The sequence below is a fragment of the Pseudomyrmex gracilis genome, unplaced genomic scaffold, assembly GCF_002006095.1.
Source record: "Pseudomyrmex gracilis isolate BER0280 unplaced genomic scaffold, ASM200609v1 scaffold_156, whole genome shotgun sequence".
In the NCBI taxonomy this organism is placed as follows: domain Eukaryota; kingdom Metazoa; phylum Arthropoda; class Insecta; order Hymenoptera; family Formicidae; genus Pseudomyrmex; species Pseudomyrmex gracilis.
Window position 1 is genome coordinate 184,965 of NW_018020740.1, and position 10,212 is coordinate 195,176.

General features: G+C 40.2%; 2 protein-coding genes across 7 annotated transcripts; one reads left to right on the forward strand and one right to left on the reverse strand.

Annotated features, from left to right (window-relative positions):
• The first annotated feature begins 673 nt into the window (after positions 1-673).
• On the forward strand, positions 674-7,443 carry LOC109857374 (zinc finger CCCH domain-containing protein 18-like). 6 transcript variants are annotated; one of them, XM_020433602.1, is made up of 8 exons: positions 674-948; positions 1,868-2,176; positions 2,370-3,622; positions 3,795-4,270; positions 4,379-4,635; positions 4,765-5,163; positions 5,608-5,991; positions 6,155-7,443. In XM_020433602.1, exons 3-8 carry the CDS (start codon positions 2,386-2,388, stop codon positions 6,594-6,596), a joined length of 3,195 nt encoding a protein of 1,064 aa, XP_020289191.1. In that variant the 5' UTR covers positions 674-948; positions 1,868-2,176; positions 2,370-2,385; the 3' UTR covers positions 6,597-7,443. The 6 variants fall into 6 exon arrangements, with proteins under 6 accessions (XP_020289191.1, XP_020289190.1, XP_020289193.1 ...); XM_020433601.1 differs by lacking the exon at positions 1,868-2,176; XM_020433604.1 differs by lacking the exon at positions 1,868-2,176 and having other exon boundaries at positions 6,188-7,443.
• On the reverse strand, positions 6,755-10,151 carry LOC109857375 (FIT family protein CG10671). The gene has a single exon (XM_020433607.1). It carries the CDS (start codon positions 9,482-9,484, stop codon positions 8,357-8,359), a length of 1,128 nt encoding a protein of 375 aa, XP_020289196.1. The 5' UTR covers positions 9,485-10,151; the 3' UTR covers positions 6,755-8,356.
• Between the last annotated feature and the right edge of the window lie 61 nt (positions 10,152-10,212).

A 10,212-nucleotide genomic window follows, 5' to 3' on the forward strand; every position in this document is an offset into this window, starting at 1 on the left:
TTTTCCATCTAATGTTATTGTTGCTTGCGAATGTCGTCTCTGACTGCTGTGTTCTTTCCAAGACGTGTATTCCGTTGAAATCCGAGTGCAATAACACACATGTTATGTTTTTACGAAAACAGAGTATTTAGAAATACAAATGTGTATAACTAATTTAAAAGAGGCAAAAAGTTTTGTTACTTTGTTTTTATGTTTGTATGCGGAACATGTTTCTAGATAAACATAAAAAAACTTATTAGATATTAGATAACATCATGACAGATAAATGGACATATATATATATATAAATGTATATTTAATAGAAAAATTAAACATGAAAGATAAAAAATATATATATGTATAGATGGAAAAGTTTTATGTGAAAAGATGTGTTACAAAATATGTAAAATTTTGAATTCAAAGCAACTTTAACAACACTTTAAGTTTTAAAACATATGATATATATATATTTATGTAGCAACGTAAAGAAGAAAATAAATTATTGAAAAAAAAAAAAAATATCGATACTACTCTGTTTCCTCTCGCGCGTTGAGGAAATGACTAAACTTTCTGATAACATTTTCGCGCGCGATTAATAGTCCCTCTCACGTGACCGTGATTTAGATGCGCGGTTGTGACGGCAGAGGTCTCTGAAATATGTCGCTAGAAACGCAAGCGGGAGTTTCCGCTTGGTTTTCCTTCCTTGGTTTTCTCGGACGTTCGCGCTTTGTTCTTTTTCCGAACCGAAGACGACGAGTTCTCCCCGCAACGAGTAGAAAACTACTGAGATAGGACCCGTACGAGGTTCCTCGCGACGTTTATATTGAACGAGTCGACTTCCGCTCGATCGCCGCGAGAAACGTTTATAAACCAAGACACAGAGTCTTGTGCTAATTCTACGGGTGACGCCGGCCGCCTTGGAGCCTCGAAGACTCGAGATCTCCTAAGGCGTTTGTAAGCACGACCAAGGTAAGAAGGCTCACGAAGCCATTCCTAGAGTACAGATAGTTCGAAATAAAAAAAAAAAAAACACAGCCCAACCTTTATCTTGTAACTGAAATGCCATAACCTCCAATCCTAATTTTCTCGTTCAGTTTTGTGTTTTACGCTCTTGACGATGATTTCAGTAACGTCGACATCTTTATCGTTACCCGTCTAACCTCTACGCTCCGTTCCGTGGGCAAGATCTGCGCGAGATTCATTTTGTTTAGCGTATATCAATTATACACGTATACACCTATATATATATATATATATATATATGTATATATGTACTAAATAATGCAAAGCTTGAATCCTATAAGTTATTTTTCACCGTTTGTTACTGATTGAATTTATTACTAATTGAATATCGTTACTGCAATCATAGATAAATATTGAAAACTTTTATTGTCAGTTTCTATTACTCACACATACAACCTATTCTTCTCGACACTTTTGTCACGAAAAGTAATGTGTTTTCAATATAGTATTTTTATTAAAATTATATGGCAAAGTTTAATTCTGACTAAAATGAAAAGAAAGCATCAAAAGCATAAAGTATTATAAACGTGTATAAAATTTAATATTCATTTTTCTTCTCTGAAAAAAAAAAAAACAAAGTGTTGTGGCAAGAAAATTTTATTTTTTGAAACGCCGCTGCAATGCTGTTGCGTATATTTGATATAAACAGTTTTTTGCATACACATGTAGTGAATTATATTTTGCCAAAAAATACAATTGTCACATTACATTTGTAATATTTATAGGATATACCAGAGTAAACCTTTTTTTTTTGTTTTTTTTTATTCTTCACATTCTTGAACTTGCTCCCAGTCCTCTCCCGTTCTCTTTCTCTCTCCATAGGCACAAACAGCATTCTTTCAGGTTACGAGTTTGTTTGTTATAGTTTCTAGTGCAGTACAAAAAAAAAAAAAAAAAAAACGATTTGTGATTTATCGGTACTTTCTTAGTTTGTGTTGTGTTCAAGTTGAAAGTTTAAGTCGACATGAAAGTTCTACGCGAAGAAAAACCCGACAAAAAAAACAGTATGTATTATATATGTGACGCAGTTCTCAGTTTAAGTAATAAAGTATAAAAAGTTTTTAAATATACAAAAAAGTCGAAAGTTGTGATATAAAAAGTATGTACGACACGATATGGATCGCGCGCGTTGTGCCATCAAGAGTGAATATCTCACAGACTCTGATTGACACAGGTAAGCACTGCGATGCTATTGATGCTGATTTTTCAGTGGTACATTCGGTCAGTATGAAAAGAAAAAAAAACAGATTAATCTTGTCCTAGTAAGAGAGGAAGTTACAGCTTAAGATTTAATTCAAGACATTTTTCCCATTCTCGGTCTTCTAAAGGTGTTTACCGCGCTCAAATTTTATTTCATTGTTTTACAGGCTGAAATAGTTCGACATGTCCGACTCTGGTTCAGAAAGTAATTCCTCAGAGGGTTATGACGGTGGCAGGAATCGACTTAATGTCGCTGAAGAAGTTACGTCGTCACGTTATTCGCATCGTTCATCTGGTTCTGAACAACGAAAGTCCGCGGCGAGTTCCGTTTCATCCGGAGAAAAATCTCCTAGATCACTGTTATCAGATGGAGAATCTAAATCCGTGAAGTCTGCCCCAATGTCACCGAAGTCGCAACGATCCGAAATTATGTCTCCGGATCGAGATGGTGATCCAAATGACTCTCCGAGATCAATTCGTAGTTTATCGAAATCTCCATCACCGTCATCATCGTTACCGATGTCACCAGCGTCTCCGCCAGGTTCTCCACCAGAATCTCCGCCAGAATCCCCACCGGGATCGCCACCGGCGTCTCCACCGGCATCACCACCGGCGTCTCCACCGGCATCACCACCGGCATCACCGCCGGCATCATCACAGGGATCACCTCCGGCACTAGCACCCGCATCGCCACCGGCATCACCGAAATCTTACCGTTCGGGAAACAACTCTCTCGATTCACCCCGATCAGACAGATCGTATTCTCCGTTAGGACAGGACAACGGATCATGTCTTTCATCTGCAAACGGTTCCAAGTCGATGTCCTTCGGCGATACCGAATCTAAAGCGTCTGATATCGAGATGGATGCGCAAAGATCTGTTGATAACTCGTTGAAATCATATTCCTACAAGAACAGCGAATCCAGGCAGAGCTCACCGAAGTCTCCGAGATCAGGACCTAGTTCTGTAAAATCTTTGATTTCGGGAAGAAGTTCGCCGAAGTCGTTCAAATCCGGTCCAGCGTCTCCTATGGATGATCAGGAATCGGATAAAAATTCAGGTCCTCGTTCTCCGGAAGACGGAAAAAACGGTTCGTTCAATGAATTGGATGGCGAACAAATTTCGGACGGCGATATTGAGGACGAACCAGAAACCATGTCTAAGTCTATGCCTACACCTATAACTCACGGCGAGGATTTGTCGGATGTGTCGGATCTCGAAAGTATGGACGGTCACGAGGGATTCGCTGAGCCAAACGCGGAAATGAACAAGAATCAAGAAAAGGATGACAAGCAAGAGATCACACGCGATAAAGAAAATGCAGATAAAGAAGACAAAATTGCGCCGGTCGGCTTGGCAGAAGAAAGCGAGCAACTAGACTTCGAAGCCGATGGCCAATGGAAAGACGAGCGCGATGACGGTAATGCATTTCAAAAAATTGAAATCTCTAATTTTTATATTCAGAATTGCGGACATATTGCATTTTGAATGTAAGATTATAGCGGTTTTACACTGAGTTTTGATTTTTTTTCTAACCTTTTGTGTGCTTTCTTTCTTTTTTTTTTTTTTTAATATAATTAATCACATTACAGGTGAAACTGAAGTATCAGGTGCAAAAGAAACTAAAGAGGAAAATGACAAAGATAATAAAGACAAGACAAAGTCGAAAGAATCCGGTCAAACGAACGATAAAGAAGAAGGTGAAGAGGGAGAAAAAGAAGAATCTGAATTAGAGGAAGGAGAGCTTAGCGACGGAGACGACGCACGGCCGGAGGAGACCGAGCCGAGACCCGTGTGTCGTTTCTACAATCGCGGTCAGTGCACTTGGGGCGTTAGCTGTAGATTTTTGCATCCAGGTGTGACAGACAAAGGTAACTACACTATGTTCGATATGGTGAGACCAATGGCGTACCCACCGCACGCTTCCGCGCCGCACGAATACAGATCGCACGTCGACAGATCGAATATTCGATCGATGCCCGGTTACGGTGCGCCTGCTCCCGCGCCCAAGGTCGAGGAAACGCCAACAGAGTCCGCGTGGGAGCGCGGACTGCGCCATGCTAAGGAAGTAAGTTATTTAACAAAGTGTATTCTTGTATTGCGTTCTATATTGTTTGGAATATGGACATAAAAAATCTCAAGAGTCTCGAGTTTAAAAAGAACATCCTTTAATTAGATGATGCGTAAAGCTAATAAACGCAAAGAATCAGACATGGACTTCGAAGAAAAGAAGATGAACTTGAGCTTGGGACAGGATGAACTGGACCGAGAAGCAGGATATTACGTGAGACCGGCTAGTCCCGAACCACCAGTTGAAAGATGGCCAGAAAGAGAAATACCGCGAAGAGTACCACCGTCTAGAATTACTCCAGAGAGGTACATAGAAGAGCCTGAGGGATATTATCCACCACCTTCGTCATCTGAGTATTATAGGTGAGACATATGGTTCAAGTCCTGAACAGAAGTGATGTTCAAGTTCTATTGCGGCAATTACGCAAAACACTTGATCATTTTTGCGTTTATGTTCATAATAAATTTTATCGGTACGCTTTCGCCTTTTAGGAGAGTTCATTATAAAGAGTCTCGTGACTATCGAGAGCGTGTCGATTATCACGCAATTCCTCGTGGTGCACATTCGGTTTCTCCGCCGATGCACAGTCGCGAGCGAGACAGAGAACGGGATCGCGAACGCGACAGGGAACGAGATTACTATGAGAAGTACGAGAAGAAGCACAAACGGCCGTCTCGGGAAGTCATCGTGGAACGTATTCCACCAACAAAGTCTTGGCGAGAAGAGGAACCACCTCCCGTGGAAAGGGGCAGAGGTGACGAATGGGCGGATCCGTGGATGCGTCGCAAATCTCCGAGTACCGTACGACGCCAGGCGTCAACCCACCGATCCCGTCGACAATCGTATTCTTCAGGATCCTCGTATTCTTCGACAAGGTACCATTCGCATTTGTAAGCAGTTTTATTATTTCACAATATTTACTCAAATGTCTCAGAGCGCACGTTTATTTTTTTTGTTTATTAATGAAGTATTCCGTTAAACAGTACGAAAAATAAAGACGGGTAGTGAATAACACCTAATGCATAAATAAACAGGGACTATGTACATAAGCGAACGAGTCGGGAAAAAGTCAATACGAGTTTTAAAAAATGTGTTCAAACGTTTTTATTAAAAAAGAAAGATTATCTTAAAAATAAATTCTACGATATGTTTCGCGATACCAACTCTTGCAAATTTTGTTGTATCTTTATCACATTAGGTTCAGTCTAATATTACATACATATACATTTATATATATATATACATATGTATATTTAATTCGAATAATTGAGCGTATGTAAATTTATGCACTTTGTTTACGTAAACAAATGTATAGAGAATTATTATCTGTTTAGTTCTAGCCGTAGCTCAAGCAGATCTAGCTACAGTTCTTACGACTCCCTCTCCAGGTCTCGTTCCCCCTCACCTCGATCCCGAACCCGATCCTCCGGCAAAAACAGATCCGCCGTTCTCACATCATCACCCTCGAATACTCCGGTTGTTCCCGCCGCACCTCAACGAGGTGCTATGTTAATGAATCCCCCCGCACCATCTCCCCGCCCACCTAAAGGTTCTATTTCCCCTACAACTGGAACGCTACATCGACGAGCTGGTTTGAATCCACCCGCTCCGAGCCCGGTCTCGTCTCATCAACGTCATCATGAGAAAGCTCGAGAACAAAAGGCCGCTATGGCTGCAGCTGCTGTCGCCAAGATCATCAAAAGTCGTTCCAGATCTAGGTGAGAAAAATTCAATTTTTAATTTATAAGTAACACCGAAATTTTACACACATATACACGCGCACACACAAATACACGTATGTGTTTTTTAAAATAAAAATATTAAGTATATAAGTTTTACAAATTTTAATTCTTATATTTTTTTATGCGTTTCTCAATTTAGTTTACGTAAAGACGATAAAAAAACTTTATTTAGGTCGTCCCACAGTAGTTCGGGATCGGAAAGCAGTGGGAGTAGCAGCGACTCGAGCGAATCAAGTTACTCGTCGTCGTCCAGCGAAGTACGTAAGAGAAAAGGCTCGACACCGCCGTTACCGCGCAAAGAGTCGAAGGGCATCGACGCTTTGAAATTGAGCGGCACGAAGCAGCAAATCAAACTTACGTTGAAACCAACGAGCAATACAACGGTAAAGAAGATCGAGCGCAACGCAATTGTTGCAGGTAAAAAGCGCGGTCTGGAATCACCACCGTTAATCGACAGCAAGGCTCAAGTAGCTGCGGCGGCGGTTAAAGCCGCCAAAAAGGCAAGCTCACGTCGCGAGGAGTTGTTAAAACAATTGAAAGCCGTGGAAGATGCAATTGCACGCAAAAGATCGAAGGTTTAAAAACTTGCTTGAGTATTTACAAATGTTCTTCATAAGCAGGTAAATACGTACCAATCAAGTGTTTCTAGACATGTACAATTAATTAAACATCACTATCGCGAAATAACGAATCGTATATGACATGCCTGTGATGGTATAAATCATTAGAAAATCATTAGAAAATGTTCCCATTTTTTATTACAATACAAACATTCGCAATACATTTTTATCAGAGTTTGTCAGAGTTTGTCAGAGTTCTCTTTCTTTCTTCACAAACGTTCACTTTCTTTCAATATTCACGTCCTTCCTTTAGAGAAATCATAATTTCTACTTTTAGTTCCACTTATATTGCGAGAAAAAATACGCTTAAATATATATATATATATATATACATATATATAAATCTTTCTTTTTTTTGTTTTTCATAAAACAAGCGATCTAAAACAGATGGTGCTATCATTTTCAGTTGTACAAGACAAAATGTCTCTTCACCGAGAATTACAAACGAAAAATAACAGTTTTATTATATCTCTGTGAATGTGTGTAATACACCATAGGATATATATATATAAACATTCTGGTTTAGAAGTTTTAGATCACATATGTATATGTATAAATTTGTATACATATATATTATACATATATGTTCTTACATTTACATGTACTTTAGTGTCAGCTGTTTTTCGAAGCAAAAAAAAAAAAAAACAAAGATGGTGTCATTTCGAGATACAATAAGTCAAAACAAAAACAAACAACTTTCTTGGTGTTTACTGCAATAGCACAGAAGCGCTACACGAACGATCAGCAATATCCGAAAATAGAAATACGCCTAACAATGTGAAGAGTAATAAAAAAAAAAAAAAAAAAATGAAACAAAAAAACAAGTAGGAAGAGTGTGTAAAGTACTTGTAAATGCAGCGATTAATTAACTATGCGTAAGAAAGAAAGAAAGATTTTTCATGACAGAAAAAAATCATATATATATTTTGTACTTTTTCTCTGTGTATAAATATAATATGGCGTATGTATATTAGGCTGTGCGCTACTCTTTCATGTCGGCAAAAACATGTCCTGTTAACTTAAGAAACAAACACTTTGTTAAAGACACAGACTTTTATTAAATATAAATATAAGTTACAACAAAACATCCCAATTATCGAAAGACATAAAATTTAAGTAACTTTTTGAATCAATATGATTAAATAACTTATATATATATATATAAATTAAATTACTTATTAAATAACATATATAAATTTGTATAACAATCCATACACAAGCGTCGCCGATAAAAAACCGGACGTATGTTTTTCTTTTTCTTATCCCATAAGTACAAACGCAAACCTACTTTCCCCAATCTAGTTTATATTATTTTAAAGTTTATATATATTTATTTTTTTAACGCGCGATCACCCGAATCTTAAATTTGAAAATACACATCTCAATGCACACACGCGTCTGTAATGTAAAGAAGAAGCGTACTATTACGTAAAAGCCAAGGAAGGCTACGTATATATCGCGATCAGAGTTTTTTTTTTTTCTCAAATCAAGAAAAACTATTGCGTTACATTTGTACACGTCTCCGATGCGATGCGATATATCTGTATTTAAATCGAGAAGAACCGATGTAGTTGAAGATCTTCAAGATCAGATATTTTCTATATTACACATTCCGCATCTCCGCTCTCGACGCAACCAATTGTTTAAAACTATTGGAAATCGTATGAAATATACGATTATTACCGATTGTGAACATTTATATAAAATATCACATTCAGATATTAATCCAAATGTTCGAACCTTGGGTGAAAAGAGGGCGGTTGACCGGTGCCGTTAAAAGTGGTACGTCTCGGTCTGCTGGCGCTGCCGCTCGTCTCCGGGATTATTTTTGTGTCATTGTTGTATCTGAAGATACCGTCTCCGGGTGCTAGCAACGTGCTTTTCGGCAGCTTGTACCACCACCGGTACGTGATGTACCACGTAATGATCGCGGCTATGCCACCGAGAAACTTTTCGATCATGATGTGATAATAAAGCACCGTCGATACCAGCATAATGTCCCACAATAACTGCTGCAACGTCATCGCGACGAAGAGTCCGCGCAAATACGGCGTGAGAGCCCGATGCGCTTTCTTCAGAAACTCCAGATCGCCGTCGGACAGATTTCGCAGCGGACTGGTACTGGTCTCGGTTGTTGTACGCGTGTGCTCCTCGTTCATAACCAGATCCTTGATACCCTCCCATCCCACCAAAGATGTGCCTTCCTCGGCGAGTATCAAACTGGAATAGATCAAAATAAACGTGTGGCCGGATATGTCGAGCCCGCTCCAGAATCTACCCGATTGCAGACACTTCGTCTTCGTCTGCAAATGGATGTCGCGAGTGTTCAGACATCTCCCGAAGTTGGTCTCGATGTAAGTGAACAGCTTCGTCCAAGTGAGCCAGGCAAAGGTGGCGATTGCGATGCGAGCCAGATGTCTCAGCAGAACCGGTCGGCGGCCGCAACCCAGTGTGTGGGCCGTCAGTGTGACCCAGGGAACGACCACCGACAGCAGCCAGCCCCAACCCCATTTGACGAAATACTGATTGAGCGCGTTGTCGGATCTGGAGAAGTAAGTACGCGGAAGCGCGAAGAAGTCCGTTATGAGGGAGATGGTGAATATCACGGCACAGTAGATGGCCACCTTTAGCCGGGTGTCGAACAGCAGCGACTTTTTGCACAGATGCAGCAGCATGGTGACGAGGATGAGACCAATCGAGCTCGGCGCCGCTGTCGGTCGGGTGCCGCCACGGTCCTCCTGTTGCGCGGAACTCGGCCGAAAGTTCATGCGACTCGAACGCGCACCGCTGCCAGACGTATTGGTGTTGCCAGTTGAGGAATGAATGCTTCGTCGTTTGGTCGCCGCCATCTCGCGCCTCGAGAACTTTCACTCTCTTCTCCCGAGATTATTCAGTTTTATCTTATCGGTCGTATCCTAAGGGCATTGCACTGGATTTAACAATCTTATAGGTTAGGATTAATCATCAAACTCTCGTTCTGGGAGTTTGCCAACGCACGGCGCACTACTTGCTCCAAATCTGCTCGTCACCCGAGTTGCCGTACTCACGGAAATTGTGCCTCGTCATCCGTTAGTTAACTTTCTCCCCTCTTCACGCCGCATTATACACGCCATGAAAATGTTCTTTGCCCCTCCGAGCGCGACGAGTTCCTGGCTTTTGTGTGTCGTGCGTCGAGATACAACAGCCGTGACGACGTCCAGCCATGTGCGGCCACGACGTCGATACTCGCGATCATGCTTAACTGTTGAGCTATTATATATATATATATAGGCCTACTTGCTCTTGCAGTTTTATGAAACATATACGTACATATATATACTTACAATTGTACATTTTACGCGTGATCGAAATATTTTTCGATAGATCTCGCATTTGTGCGTGTGCGAATAATTCGTAAAAACAAAACAAAAAAAAAACAAATTTATTTAAAAAACTGCAATCGTCAAACATCAAAAATTTTGCAAACCGCTGCAAAATTTTTTTATTAATAATTAATCATTACATAATTCTCTCAGAGAGAAATGCGCACGTCGCGCGTGAGAAATCAAAATGCAATTCGTCCGCGAAGACGCCAGAG